Below are 16,435 nucleotides of genomic sequence, written 5' to 3' on the forward strand. Positions count from 1 at the left end.
CAGCGGTCAGTTTTTTTTTTTTTTTGTTTTTTTTTTGGTACTTTTAATTTATTTAACAGAAATAAAACTATGTAGAAAGCTGTTTCTGTTCCAGTTCAACATTCCCTTTTTGAAGAAAAAAATAAATGGGTGTAAATCCTGTTGACAGTTTTGTTTTTAGATAAATAATTACAGTGATTTCACACATTCTCCTCTGATGCATGTGAAATCGTTACTGCCTGATGTTCACGCTATTGTTAGTCTCCTCGTTGGCCAATGAGAGATCCTTCACCTCATTGTTACATTCTCAGTCCCTGTGGTTATATAGACCTCCACCTTGAACCTGCAGCCTCTGTTTGCCTGTTGTTGTCTTGTAGCCCACTGTGAATCTGTCCACAGCCATGGCCATGCTCAGAGTGTCTTCTTACCGCAGGCTGTTTGAGGAAGATAACTGGGGTCGAAGTGGAGGGATGAGTCTGCAGTGTGCAGGGCAGTACAGAGCCTCTGACAGGTTAGTGTTGGTCTCTGGGTAGAAGGTGACATCACCAAATCATGACTTTTTTAGTTTTCGAGCAAGTAAGATGTCAGTTTCAAGCATTGTGCCAAAATGAGAACTTTAGAATGCTTTACACCAGAAGCAAATGATTCAGGCCTTTGTGTACTGTGATTGTTGTTGATTTACACGTACTTTCCTTTAATGCAGCCGTTTAAGCATTAATAAGCAGTATATAATAATATTATATAGTCTCTAATAATTAAATATCCTGTTTAAAACACATAATAATAATGTAAACATGTATTTGTAGAAGAATTTCCTTATATAACCCGTTTAATGTTTAGAGAATGGAAAAGTGGAATAGGGCTGGTTAAACTAAAGTGTTTCCCTGAGGGAAAGTTTGAATGGTAACGACAAATGCCTTTTGTGCTCTCAGAAAAGAAATGTCAGCATGGTCCATGGTATTCATTTACCATGACTAATAGCGAAAAAATGCACTGAAACATTTAAAGAATGATGTCGTAGGTTAAATAGATTTTTGTTTTGGTTCATTTATTTGGGATAGTATCCACTAATGTCTGTGCGCTCTACTGTATGCACACATGAAGTTGGGTGGCGCCTTCAGAACTCAGACCAGCAAATTGGCGGTTTGTGTCCTCTCAGGGGTGCGGCTATTGAATTCTTAGGTATCAAGTCTGTCAACAAGGAGCATCTGAACCGGTTTGTCCGGGATCGCACCGTCATTGCTGCCCTCAATGACCGCCTTGTCAGGCTTATTGAACTGGTGAGGACAAACACTGTTCCTGGTGACACATTAGCACTTTACTGTTCTTGATAAATGATGCAGTGAACAATATATATTTCTGCAGATTGTACCTGGTTTTTCCCCTCTTTTCTGTAACCTGTAGGCCCATGGCTTTGAGGAGGAGAATGAGTCTCTTGAATGTCAGATTGTGCAGCTGGAGGAGAAGCTGAAAAATCAACAAGCTTCCTCTAGCATCGCCACCACCAATCTGGATGCAGTGGTGGAAAGACTGTGCAAGGAAAGGGTAGGGTACAGCTGCTGGGTGTGTCTGCTGCGTGTTTCACTGTGTGATGACATGCCTGAATTAGCTTTTCTCATACACAATCCATTTCACGTCTCATCCCGTCACATCAATTTTACTGAAGTTTGCACAGTGACAGACAGGCTTGATCTGTAACCTTGTCAAGATCCATCACTGTCTCCCCTGCATCTCCTTACAGGATGCGATTCTGTGTGACACTGGAGAGCTGAGGAGAGAGCTGGAACATCTGAAGAAAGAATATGAGAAGGCTGCACATCAGAGGATCCTTGTCCAGCAAAAACGTGAAGACGTTGCTGAGGTAATAGCTGTAAACATCATGGTAACTGTACCTGACTACAATAAATTTAGTGGAAGACAAAGCTTTAGCCATGATTTGAGAAACACTGAGTCCATGAGTCCTAATTACAACCTCCCAGGAATTTGACCAGACAACAAAAAATACCTTAAAAGTTTTGCATCTTAAAAATAATATAATGACTTAACTTTTCTGCTGTGTTGTCTGTACATTTTATTTTCTTATCTTACACACAGTTTCAAAACCTCTGCCAAGGGTAATATTCTGCCTGGTAAATGGGGAATAATTCATTTCCATATTTGTTTAATGGCCTAAAGTGGTAGACTTTATATGAAATGGGAATAGAAATCCTGACTTTGGCCTATTAAATACCCATTAAGTGTGTAAGGATGTGACCTCAGTGGCAGCTTACACCTTAATGTGTAAAATTGGACGGAGTGCTCTGTTAAAACTTATTATTCACAGTATTCACATACTGTACTGAATATGATCAGTCCTGGTTTGTAATAATATATCATCAACATTAGATGGCAGTGTTGTCAAGCATATCCCTGCTCCATCTCCCCTCGGACTACTGGTGTATCTGCACAGCTGCTCCTCTGTTGCGCTAGCCAATGGGTGTTGATCACCAGCAGTCTGGGCTGGCAACCCCCTGCAACCTGAGCCACCAACTTTTCCAAATCCCCTCCTCTCCATCACACATGCCAGAGCCCATCTCCCTCCAGCCTGGCCAGATGTGAGGGAGGCTTTAATTTCTCTCTTACAGATGTAATGCAGGCTGTAATACGGTACCCTAATGTTCCTGCTGGCTCACTTCTCTGGTTGTGAATTGGAAGCAGCTGCAGAGTGACAAGACTTGGTGGGAAATCGAGGTAGAGGAAGAGCAGAGATGTGGAAGAGAGGAGCGAGTACAGTACAACTTAGCCCAAACACTAGCTCCGGTTTTCTCAGCATAATGATAGACTGACAGTGATGAAACATGACACATTTGTTTTTGTTTTTTTTTTAAACGTGTACTACACCGACTATTGCTTCCCTCCTGCCAATCCTGCCTCACATTTAGGCCCACAGATTTTCCCTCTTCATTGTCTCATGGAAGTTTTCTTGTTTTGCCAGATGTTGGTTCCTGCAGTAAAACGCAGCAACACAAGTGAACCAGCTAAATAGCCACATATTTCTTTAGAAGTTGGTGGACACTGTAAACTGAGCTAAAAGAAAGAGTTTTTCTTTCATATCATGCTAAAAGGTGATGTGTCAGTATGTTGTTCTGCTGCCACCATGTGGTCGAAAGCTTGATTATTGCAGGTTTAAAGGAAAAGCTGATCAAATTTTTGCAAAGATGTTTAATCTACATGAGAATATTTCCCAGATCTGCAGTTTTTCATACGGTGTGTTTTAGGCTTTAAAGCTTTCAGGTCATTGTTTTAGTTTTACAGCTTTAATGTTCGAGTTAGCCACGCTGCTCTCACCAGCATTGTTTCCACTCACAGCAGGCAACAGCAGGAGAAAAAAACTCTTAAAACCCACTGCACCACTATACTACCCCCTCAGCACCAAACAGCCATCAAAGTTAGGGAGTAGCTGGTGAACACAGTGGAGCATCTAACAACTGAAAAGCAAGATATTTGCCTCAGGATTGGTAGAAATCAAAACAGCGCTAAAAGGATGGTAACATTTGCCAAAACTTCTAATGAATGCTAATTTTATTCTCCTGGATTTAAAGCAAGCTCCTCTCCAGCTGCTGGCTCATGCTTGAACACAGGCAGCAGCAGGACGAACTTTTGCCTACTGCTGTCCATCAAGGACCCTGCCACCCTCCCAGCAAGGATTTTCGGCTCCACCACCAAACCCTCCCTGCATGCGTCCAAATGTAAATGCAGGCACCCACAGTAATTGCATCCAACACCAATTAATCTGGTTCTTTAAAAAGAGTAGATGAGCTGAGAACCCCTGCTGGTGAATGGATTGGTAGACAGGGCTTTTGTGTCTAGTTAGCCTGTTTCTCATCTTCCTCCTCCTCCTGCCCCTTCCTCTGCATTGCGGCGTCTACTTGCTGTTCAGTGAAACAGGGTGGATGTGCTGGTGCAGATTCTTCTTATAATGGGTGTTCAGGGTGGCAACACAGACTTTTTCCACTTTATTTCAAAGTGTGGTGTGATTTAGTTCCCAAACTGCAGAGTGCTCCTCTCAGACACCTGCATAAATTAAGTTGAACTTGTTTACTTTTAGCCTTGTTTTCTGTTAACTTTCCTTGCAGGAAGCGGATGCTGTGGCAACAGAGTGCTTGGCGCTGAGGGAGCAAGTGGCTATCTATGAGGAGCAGCTGGCCAGCATGGAGGCCAAGCACAAGTCGGTGAGAGGGAGAGAAAAAGTATAACTGCAGTGTGATGAAACAAGAACAGTTCATCACCATGAAAATGACTCAAAATGAAGCACTTACTGTAGTTCAGACAGGCGCGCTGGAGAAATGCCCAGTGTGGACAAACACAGCTATGATGACCCCAGTCACCTTGCTAACAGAAAAACAGCCATGTAAACAGAAACATGTGGAGAGACGATGAAACCTGGACAATTTTGCAACAAAATTATACCTTTATTAATATTTTATATTCATCTGAGATGTTATTGCTGTCCTAAAGGAATAGTCTGACATTTTGGGAAAAATGCTCATTGCTTTTTGGCAGAGAGTTAGATTAGAAGATTGATACCACTCCCAAAACTGTGAAGTAAATATCAACCTGCTGCCAGCAGCCTATTATCGTAGCTTAGCATAAAGACTGAAATCACAGGAAACAGCCAGCCTGTGGAAGCAGTAACTTCAGAAATAATTTAGTTCACAAATAATAATAATTTAGTTGCTCAAAGCAAATCTTTTTTTTCTGCAATAAAGCAAATAAGCTTTTCCCAGAAATATTGAGCTATTGCTTTAAAACAGCCATATTTAACACACATCATTGCCTTTATCACATCCCCACACACCCTGCTTTCTGCACCTTCTACAGTATTCTCCACCTCTCCAGGAGATGACAGACGCGCCCAGTATCAGATCTTGAGGCTGTAGGCAGAGAGAGCGAGGCAGCTGAAGCAGCAGCAGCTCCATCACTCTGTTTTTTTTCTCTGCAAAGCCAGGCCGCCCAGCGTTTAACACACTCCCTCTGGGACACGCTCGATAACTCACAGTCCGGGAAATGCAGCTGAATACCAAATGAAAACAGAAGTTCCCTTTGTTTTATTAACTGTTATTATCAGCACTTCCAGATACCCCATATTCCCCTGACAAATCGGCAGCCATGTCGTTATTTAGGTGGAGGGAAAGGAGAAAAATGTTCGACTGCCTCTCCTGCTTCATAACAGTTCATTTTTATTGTAATGGATGAGGGTATTTTTTACTACACATTGGACACTAAAGACTGCCGATGTCTTCGATGTATGTGTAACTGCATAAAATGTATTGTGTATGTATTTGCAGTGGTGAAAACACTGATTTTATTACATAACAGGTACTTTAACTGGAGTATTTTCATTTCATGCCACTTTATACTACTGCGCTACAACAAATTAATATTTTACATGCACCAAGCTAATAATAAAATTAGATGCATTATATGGTAAATAAAACCACTCAAGCCACTGTAATGTTGCAGCTGGTTAACATGTAGTTCATTTTATTGTTTGGTGGTTTGACCAATCATAATGCATCATATTTTATGAGGAGATCTCATGTTCCGTTGGTAAAATTGTACAAAAATACAAAAAATGCTAAATATTTTGAGTACTTCCTCATCACTGTGTATTTGTATGTGTGGCGTGTACAAGCAGGCAGTGGAGAGTCTGCTGGAGCCGACTGAGGGGACTACAGGAGCGGTGGCAGCCATTAAATTTGGCAGCCCTGACATCACGCCGGCCTTGGATGTAAAGGAGTATTACTGCCAGCTGGCTGAGAGCCTCCAGGTGAAGCACACTGTAACATAAAACACATAAACATGTCATGAAGCGGAAGCCTTTTTATGCCAAAAGCTTTACAGTAGCTTCCCTGCATATGTTTTTAGGATCACAGTACTATTTTATTTTTTGCTCTTATTCAACTACGCGTAATTGAACGAATAAACTCCCTAAACACCAGTAGTGCAAAATGTATTTCCTCAAGTACTTACTAGTTACTTAAAATTTTACATTAAAAAAATATATTGGTAATGATTAAACCAGTGGTTACCAACCTTTACCTCCAGAAGCTGCTGTTTCAGATGTTTATATTCATATCCAAATGCAATTTTTAACCAGATTTCTAGAAAATCAGCAAAACATTAATTAGTTTTCCATTAAACTATTACAGAAAAAAGGAAGTAACAAGATAGTTAAAAAAAAACATGTAGAAACAGGATGGAAATGAGGCATTCTGTGTTTTTCATGTATTCATTTGAGGAAGGTTAGGGTGAGTTCATCTCACCACACTGCCCCTGCCACATGCTTCATGTACGCCATGATGCATGCATTGTCTTTTTCCATTTATACTATCCCTAAAACATGGTACAACTACTTTTAAATGAAAAAATATATGTACTTCTTTCAACACTGATACACACTATCCAGAAACCAGCTGCCAACCTCCTATTGACCACTTGACCCCTTCTGTTTTCACCACATCACCCTCTCTCTCTCTCTCTCTCTCGCTCTCTCTCTCTCTCTCTCTCTCTCTCTCTCTCTCTCTCTCTCTTTCTTTCGGAAACAGCCTGGTCAGGCCCAGATGTAAATCTCAGCTTTCACAAATCACACAATGAGACTCCCACTTGTTTTCTTTCCCTCTTAACACAACAGCAGAGAAGAACTTGAGAATCAGAGGTGCAGTTTTGGACCTGAACAGAATGCCTTTGTGTACCTGAGTGCGGGTTACAAGCGTAGAGGAGCTGCACTGGGGTCAGACTATAGCTCCGGTGGGTCTGACCCCTCTGGGGCAAGGATGTCTGCCCAGTTCAGAGGTCAGGGCTGTAATCAGACTGCTGGCCGCCTTCCCAGGCTCCTCAGCAGCACTGGCGTTGAAGCTTTTGTGTGTGTCCTTCATTTGGACGAAAGACTGAAGGGTATCCAGCATATTTATATGTTTGTGTGTCTGTAGGTGTGTTTCTCATACCCCCTAAACTCTGTCTATTTGCTCTTTCTCCCTCCCACTCACTCTCTTCCCTCGCCAGCTGGACACCGTCCCGTCTGTGCCTGGCCTCGATTACGAGGCGCAATTGTCCTGATGCTAAAATGATTGCTATTGGGTTTGAACAGTAATGGTGATTGCTGGCTGGCTCCCACACACCTGTGCACCCTCATGTCGTTTATTTCAGGCGCATTTGTTCCATCTAATCTTGAATGTGGTTTCACAAAAAAGAGGTTTAACCATCTCCTGTCAAAGAGAGTGCTAACCTCCATGATCTTAAAAAATGAAAAAATTGAAGGATCTGCTAATTTTTAAAAAATGTACATATTGAAAAACTCTAACAAATGGACTAGTTTTTATCTTTCTTACAGTATGAGTGTGGTGCAGTGGCCTCTGCTGTGGTTCGCAGAGGTGATGGTAAACATCTGGAAGTCAGAGGAGCTATAGGGTCAGTGGTCAAAGACTTGCCAAAGACAAAGAACATCAGTGAAATGAAGATGCTGGTGAGTCAACTGTGTTTTTGTTCACCCAGTCAGTTCACCCAAAATACATAGAAACACAAAACTTTAATTTATTGCTTTTGAAAACTACAGACAAATAACAACATTGTTCCTTGAAAGAAATGTTGTGGTTTAATTTTTGAAATGTATTTTTTAAGCTGTGCTGAACCAAAAACAACAATCCAGTCTTCTATCTGTCAGACATATAAATCTCTGCAACTAAGATCTGAGTCTTGACAAAACCAAACCTGTCTGCATGACTAGTTACGACTTCTGGTAAGAGGTTAACACCTTTAAGTCTCAGATTTACACGAGATTTAAATCCTTCGGATACCAGCTACAGATTCAGATTTTCCCATAATACATTTCCCACCTCTTTACTGTCAAAGAGGAAAGAAGTCCCACAACCCACAACTAGCTGTGTGTCAACCATCAGCTCCTAAATCAGACATAATGGTCGAAATGAATGGTTTCCCACAGCAGGCGAAGGGAGTGGAGAGCAGCTGAGTGACAGCAGAGCAACAGTGTGGGAGATCCTGCTGACCAGAGAGTTTAATCTGTGGACACTTTCAGCAGGAGATGTGAAAGGCTCGACTTCAGCTCAGACAGGATTTATTGCCCTCCGTGTCCTTAGTTATTAAGTACAGTCTTTCAGGGCTCATGCAGTGTCGTAAACGTCTTAAAACGTCACACACACTCACACTGGTGCTTCCTCCGAAAATTGAGGAGAGGAAATAAACTTTCATCAGATGTTTCTCATCCAGCTTGCAGCAAAATGCAGTGAAAGCAACTGGGCTTTGAATAAAATAGCAAAGTGAGGCATCAATAAAAGAGACAAACCAGGAAATTGTGACTCAAGTAAAATCACTGGGTGACTTCAGGAAACAGGAATGACCTCCTCTCAGTTCAGTCTACTCTCCTTAACATCCATCTGTGGTTCGACCGCAGCTGACACCTAACCACATCTAACAAACATGGTGGTTTGGTTCTCATTAGTGTGGCCCTACCTCCACATCTTTAAATAAACCACAGCATAACTCTCCCAACATTATCTACTTTTCTCTAATATGCAGCCCCAGTTCTGCTCAGTCCAGGATGACGGATGAACAGCTCGGCTTGATCTGCTCTGTTTCCTCTCTTGCATGTGATGGATGCCTCGGGTCTCGTTTCCCACTGAGACACAACATGGCCAAACAAACAGATTGCAGTGAAATCAGCCCTGACGCAGAGATGTATATAATAGAGCAGGCACTGATGGGGTTGTACGCAACTACTCTCATACACACTAGTGGCCAGGCCTCACTTATCATGCCAGAAAGAACAGAGGAGTGTGTGCATAAGTGACTCAACCAGGTTGGGGAATCATCATCAGCCTCTGAGTAGCAACCGGGTCTTCCTCTGTGCACATGATCTTGTTGAAAGATGAGCAGGACCGCCTGGCTCCCCATCTGGCTTTGACAGCTAATTGTTGAACTTCTGTGATTGCTTTAATTATTTACGGCAGGACGTCACTGCTTTAGACATGGGGCAAGAAATGCTTCTTGGTTAGTTTGCGGCAGATGTAAAGTAACTTGTTTTATCTACGTCAGTCAGGTTGATTGGCTTGTTTAAGTTTACGTTATTAGGACTTATATTTTGTCAGTTTTTGTATCAACAATGGATCAATTGGCTATGTGTTCTATAAAAGGGGTTGCTTGTGGTGACTCTGTTTTCCCCATTGTTCTGCTTTTATTGCCTGCAAATTCTGCTCTCATCATTAGGGTGTTAGTTTGATGGTAAATTTCATGTGGAGACATTTAACTTAAAACTCAAAATGTCTGTCTGCTGTGTGGTGGCCCCTAGAGAAAATGTCAGTGGATTATTAATGTCAGTCAGATTCATTATGTGGAGGCAAACTTTCATGTGAGTCCATTCAGCAGTTAGCTTTAGTTTGAGCCTTCAGTCTGAGCTTGAGTGTTGGACATACAGATCAAACTGTACATCCATAAACCATTGCTCCTAGCATGTCTGCAAAGCTCCAGGAAACCTGCTCCCCATCAAACGGCAGATAGACAAAGTTACAGACCAGCTTCTTAGCAATAGAAACCAAGGTTTTCATAGTTGTAGGTTTTGCTCAGTATTTGGTGAGACCAAAACTGAGCCAAAAGATGTCTGAACATATTATTTTCAGTGGCCAGAAACACAAGTAAAATGAATGGAACTAATGTTGCTTAGGATCAGCTGCACAGGTAAAATGATTGTTTACTAAAACATTATTTTATCACAAAAGTAGGTTCAAGGTTTCAATTTTATCTTCTTGAACTAAAAATTACCATGAAGGGACAGTAGTGCCATAGACTAGTGTCATTAGTGTCACAAAGATAATTCAGTAGATAGTTTATTTATGGATATATTGTATTTTGTTTCTGTAGATTTCAGAGCTTCTAAAGGAGCTTACTGAGCTTGAGAAGTGTAATGAGGAGCTGGAGGACGAGGTTGAGATGAAGAAGGCTGCATACATGGATGAGACTGCTGAGTTGGAGGTATGAGAGTGGACTGAATGTAATCATAACCTGTAATGGACCAGTGGTTTCGACTAATTCATTCATTTAATCTCACTCCAACTCCCCCATCCTCTGTGTGTGTGTGTGTGTGTGTGTGTGTGTTATTCAGTGTATTATAGATGAAATGCGACACCAGGAGCTCGACCTCCGAGCGCAGATGAAGCAGCAGTGTGAGGACTACAAGGAGCTGCTCAGTGAGAAGATGGCCAGAGACATGGAGATTGCTGCCTACAGGTCAGACAGTCTGGTGTAATAAAGCTGATCGAAAGCTGTTTTTTTTCTGTCTGTGTAAAGCTCTTTTGAATAATAGATGTTCTGGGCTATACAGTTTCAGACTATGCAGACAGTGGAAAGTAAATAAGCACATTTATTCAACTACTCTATTTTACTGTAGATTTTAGAAGTTTGGATGTTTCTCGAATGTTTTCACTTGAAGCTACTTTTGAATGTTGGACTTTTATTTGTTTTTAGACTATGGTATTTCTACTTAAATTTAACTAAAGGATCTGAGAACTTTCTTCACCAGTTTCTAAATCCAACGCATATTTTCCTGTGATTGCTTTAATTATTTATTGTTTATATTGGCTCCACATAGGTTTTGTAGTCATACAGTTGCTGGTCATCCTAGGGTTCATCGATACACATAAATAATGTGAAAACAGTTCAGTAACATTTACAAATGAAAACTGTATATAGGGAATATAAATGAAGTAAAAAAAAAACTGAAATAATCACATTACTTAATGTCGCCAAATATAAATTTAAGCAGGGTATAAATACTGTAGACATTTATAAATACACAATATATTTATTTAGGATTTATTATTTAAGATTACTTATTGCATCTATTAAATATTTATTTGACTAATCAAATATCTGTGGTGATAACATGCAATATAAGACTCCATCTAAATCTTTTGCACTGTATATTCTATTTATACATTGTATGCACTGATATTTCCACCCAACAAAATCTATTAAAAATCAAACTCACCCAAAAGATTATGAATTTTGATTATTATATTAGACCATGTTACATAAAATATATTACACTTGGAATTTGACACTTTTTGTATTAGGAATCTATTTGATATGAAACGTCTGATGAAGCTTCATATACATAGAATTTTAGATTCTTTTAGGGAGTGGAAAGATATAATTGATCTTTTCTCCTGGGTTTTATTTTACAAACTTAACCTAAAAACCTAATATGTGATAAAAGAACGTACTAGTGCTGACCCAGTTCACCTTTTATACATTTTGTAATGAAGAGCTGCCATAAACACAGCATTTACTGTGAACCTCAAGGCCTTCATGATGAGAATTCTCATCTTAATTTAGCTTTGGATAGTTATTCCTAAATGAGACCCTAAAATTTTAACACACACCTTATGTCATGTGTATAATATGTATAATAGAGTTAGGAGAATGTGCTTTAATTGTTTGAGAGGCTGTGGGTCAATGTGATGACCTATACAGTGCAGGGATAGACAGACATGTCTGCTTTCCAACAAAAACAGTGGACAGGGTGATTTCACTGATTAGTTTGTTCTCTCCTGTTTAATGTGCTCAAGTCCTGCTGCAGTTCCTGATTGCAATTAAAACCTGCAGACACTGAGCCCTCCCAGACAAACTATATATGGTCGATTCCCATCTTTGCTGTTTGTGGTGGGGGGGTCAAATGAAAACAGACATCCTATACAGTGCTCAGTAAAGTGCCACACATTATTTAAGCCTATAGAGGGGAATGAACAGCTATGGACAAAGGACCTATGGTTTCATTTGATTTAGATTCATTTGATGCTCTGTTTACTAATGACATTCTTCACATATGAGCAAGTTTTGAAGTGTAAGCTGTCCATTCTTTCTTTTGCGTCGACAAGAAATTTCAACAAAAGTGTGACCATGGATAAAAACAAGGAGTACTTCCATAAGACTCTGGCGGATAATATACAGGCATTTCATGGAATGTCACCTGGACATCCGCATTCTCCATAGTAAGATATTTCTGCAGACAAAGGGGTGACATCACAGGCCAACTGAGGTCAGAGGAAACCGCTCCTGAATATGAGGCAGTTTCCTGCAACCTTGAAGATGTTTCATGTAATTCCCTCCATTCACTGAGGTTCTTTAACCATCTGCCATCCTGGTATGTGGAATGACGCACTTCAGCCATCGCAACCTTCTGCCACAGACTTCCTCCTGCGACCCTCCATTGCCGATCCTGCTGCATTTGACCCCCGGGGGACCCTGCTGCAGGCCTATGCTCAGACCCTCACAGTAGCTAATTAGAATGGGCAAAGAGGACCTCACACTGTCAGCGCTGTGTGCTGGGTCACCGCCAGCTCTTCTCCACGCCAGCCTGTTAATGTCAGCCCCCCCTTACACACATTTCTAAATTCGCCACAGTTTTAATTCCCTTTCGTTACCTAACAGACTGTCCCAAAGACATTTAAGGCACAGGAAAGACACACAGTTGATGCCAACTTTTTTCTCTCCCTTTATTTATTTACTGGATGTTTTGTCATCCATGATTAAAACCATGAATAAGAAATGAAAATGGTGGTTATTTATTCTCTCCGTGCCGTGGCAAACTGTCTGCACAATAGACCTTAATGACCCCCAGCTGCCATTACTGGGTGGCTTATTGCCTGTGAAAGCATCTCAGAGCAGTCTGGGCAGATGTTCACTGCTTTTGCTCACTGCTAATGTGAACCATATCACAGTGCTATTTATCCTGCTATATTGTGGTCTGCTCACACTGCTGTGTGACATAGCAACAAGTACCTCATCCCTTGACAACATCCTTCTGAGTTACTGTAAATGGACACTTAGCACTTGTTGACTGTATGTCCTGTTTTAATGCTGCTATAGTCAATATTTTATATGAATCATATGACTTCCCTCAGCTGTACCAAGTGTTGCAGCATCTTTCCACTCATTGTTTTGGTTTTCCAGCTCACAACTTTACTGTTGTGGTTCACTTTCACCACTCAGACAGGCACATGCAGTGACTATCTGGTGAGCACAGATATTTCCCTCAGCAGTTGGTAGAGACCAAACACATCCCTCTGTGTCTGCTCTGCGGTGTGTCAGCCTGCAAATGGCCAATGCAGTCTGTTATTGCAGGTTTAAATACACATGTAGGAAGCATTTACTGCTATATTCCTAACATGCTAATGAGGATCAATGATTCAGTGTTTTGCTGGGTTGACAAAACCATCTCAGCTGGATCTTTTGGACATATCACAATAGCTGCATCAGTAGATCTGTTTTGATAAGTGATGATGTTTAAGTGTGCTTCTTTTTTTTAATCTTTTTTGATAAGTCATGTTGAATAGAAATTTCTGGCTGTTGATTGGACGATGCGCTTTATTTGAAGACTTTGGTAGGGGCTTTAGGAAATTATGGTGGGCAGTTTTTAATGTTCCCCAAACTTTTTTGAGCAAACTTAACTTCATTAACTCACTGAGAGATGATGAAAACTACAGTTGCAATCCTAAAATAGACTAAGGTTTGATAGCCTTGTCAATTGTTGTGTACAAGGTCAAAAAAAAAACTCCAACCTTAATAAATTGTAATATTATGGACTCCAGCAGTTAAGCAGCACTAACTGTGAGTTCTTATTTATTAATGTATTTCTCTGGTTCAGGAGTCTGGTGGAGGGAGAGGAGGAGAGGCTGTGTAACCTGTGATTCGAGGCTCAAGAGTCGGACTGACTGGCTGGATTGTGGCTGGATTCTCCCCCACACATGGATTAGAAAACAGGCAAAAAAGAATAACACAGAAACCAGACCCAAAGCAGAACTCGGATGAGGCTTAATGTACCAATGCAGCAATTTGAGCAGAAGCAAACTTATCATGACAGATTAATGCTGTCTGGAGGCCTAAGCCAGGTCATTGATAACCGGTCTCTGGCAGATGACCCCGAGACTCCAAGAAGGATGGAGCTGTCTAAAACTAGTGGGAGGGTGTGGGCTTCGTGATGAGTGTGTGTACATTTAGAGTCTGGCTGGGACAATTTCTTATGTGGGTTTGATTTTTATCCACTACTTCATATAATTCATAAAAATTTTGTCTCATCTATGTTGACGAGAGACACAAACACATACACACAAGTGAAACTGTGGCTCCATATAGTCATTCCCTTTCTGATACCACCTCATCCATCACTCAAACTGATTACCAGCTCTTAACCCTTGACCCCCTCACTGTTAACAAATGTATTGACAGCTCTCTCTCTACTGAGTAACTAAAAGTGTCTTCCCTTCCTTTTGCTTTTACAGTCATGTATTCCTATTGGTTTTACATATAACCGTGTTTGCTTTTCAAATGGTTCATGAAGTTGTTTTTCTGCAGCTCTTACAAATTGAGCACCTGGATCTTTTTTTTTTTTTTTACAAGAAATGTCTGTGTGATTCATTATTCTTTCTTTCTTTGGAAAGCAATGTCCCAATTTGCTGTCATTTCAGAAATAAGAGTTTGGTTAAGATGTTTCTCAGTAATCTTTTCCTTATTTTCTGCAAGCTGCCTGTGATAAATCATTTTTTGGTTCCTGTTTCTGCATAAGCGTGACAATGTGCTTTAGATTTAAATGAAATAAAACTAGTTTTGCTTGAGAGGTCACATATTGTGATTTCTTTTTGTATAAGAGCTGCTTGTGAATCTTTCCCTGCACTATGAAACTCTTTGGAAGGCAGTGATTTATGTTTAGTGATCCCTCTGTTGGTCATCTTCATGCTTAACGTGAGATCTGAACATATCCAGCTATTAACAATCTCAAAGCATTGTTAGCTCTGCCATAAAGATGAAAAATGCTGCTAATAACAGATCGGATAAGATTAGCCACAGTCGGTGAACTTATGGTGATGAGGAGTGTGCCTGTGTAATAATAAGTTCAGTGTCTGCAGCAGTGGCTGGAGAGGAGTGGCCACGGTGACTTGTTTAATTGTCCCGACATGAAACATGGCCGACTCAGGAGGAAGCCGCTGTGTCTGTTTTCTCCAGACTGCAGAGCTCAGTCAAGATCTCAGAGGAGAGGAGCTAGAGGAGGCTGTTTTCCCACAGTGCTCCAATCTCTAAAATAAAAAGCCAACGAACTACTCAGCCTTCCTAATCTCACGGGACTGCACTGTCTTTGCCTTGTTGCAAATATGAAAATATCTTAAGATAAAGCAGAGTAATTGTCTTTCTGTAGGAGTTATGTTTTCACATTTTATCTTCTTGGCTGCTGTGCCTTTTGAGGAAATGTAGTGGACTGTATGAAAATGTATGAAACAGACTGGACTGGAAATAGTAAAATTCACACTTTTTCAATTTATTTGTATAGCGCCAAATCACACACACACACACAGTCACTTGGTGACTGTGGGGAGGAAAAATTCCCTTTAATAGAAGAAAACTCCAGCAGAAGCGGGCTCAGTTTGGGCTGCCATATGTCTCGACCAGTTGGGGTGAGTGCTCACAAAGAGCTGGCAAAGGTCAGGGTAAGAAAAAGGATTTTTTTAAAATCTCCAATATCTCCAATAAGAATCTCAATCTACACAAATAAATGTTATCGATCTATCGATCTATTGATCTATCTCTATATATATATTATTTCAGTGGTGTCTTTCAAATAAATAGCAAACATAGCAAACAAAACAAAATAGTTGGAGCAAATCAGGTTTGTGGTGAATTTATTCCAAATATGTGGTGAATAAAACCGAAAGCTCAGTCTTTAGTTTAAACTCCAGATACAGTAAACAAACCTTTCCAGACGACCTCAGAGAGCTTGATGGTTCATAACCCAGTGAACATTCACAGTATAAGAGAAATGCTCTCTGGTTAGGATATGACAAAAGCTCATGACAACCTCACTCCTATCAAATACTAATACACGATAAATAAACGGGCTCTCAGGGTGTCGAAATCCAGACGTGCTCTTATAAAAGCAAAAACTTGATTGTTAAGTGACTTGTGTTTGGATTTTGGAGCACTGGTATTTCCAACTTCTTTTATAACGTAATTAAGAATTTCAAAGACTCTTGATATTTGTGAATGTGATGACCTCTGTCCTCTTCTGTTTTTCCTTTGCCCCCATCACACATTCTTGACAACTGAGAAAAAGGCATGTTAACCCCTCAAAGCTGGCTGGTGACATTTAGTGGCCTGGGGCAGGACTGTGGCACCTCTGCTCCTTGAATCCTTAAAGTCAGGAACTTTCAAAGCTGAGTTATGGATCAGTGCTCATCCAGTGCTTTGGCCTTTTCGTCCCTTTTTTTTTTTTGTTTTTTTTTTTGCCTTGTTTCTGTGGTTGAGAAAGCAGCAAAATGTGACCAACACCAACAAACAAAGAAGTCACCGCTGGGAATAAATGAGAGTTTGATCCCTTTGGTGTGAGATCCAGTGTTTCTCTGTGACTTCACTGATG

General features: G+C 40.6%; 1 protein-coding gene across 1 annotated transcript; it reads left to right on the plus strand.

Moving 5' to 3' along the window:
- The first annotated feature begins 383 nt into the window (after positions 1-383).
- vimr2 (vimentin-related 2) lies at positions 384-13,850 on the plus strand. Its single transcript, XM_026330820.1, has 10 exons — positions 384-490; positions 1,139-1,259; positions 1,384-1,524; positions 1,721-1,840; positions 4,095-4,190; positions 5,657-5,788; positions 7,352-7,483; positions 9,892-10,002; positions 10,133-10,257; positions 13,676-13,850. The coding sequence occupies exons 1-10, from the start codon at positions 387-389 to the stop codon at positions 13,716-13,718; spliced, it is 1,125 nt and encodes a 374-aa protein (XP_026186605.1). The 5' UTR covers positions 384-386; the 3' UTR covers positions 13,719-13,850.
- Positions 13,851-16,435: the final 2,585 nt, after the last annotated feature.

Source organism: Mastacembelus armatus, chromosome 10 (genome assembly GCF_900324485.2).
Source record: "Mastacembelus armatus chromosome 10, fMasArm1.2, whole genome shotgun sequence".
Classification (NCBI taxonomy): domain Eukaryota; kingdom Metazoa; phylum Chordata; class Actinopteri; order Synbranchiformes; family Mastacembelidae; genus Mastacembelus; species Mastacembelus armatus.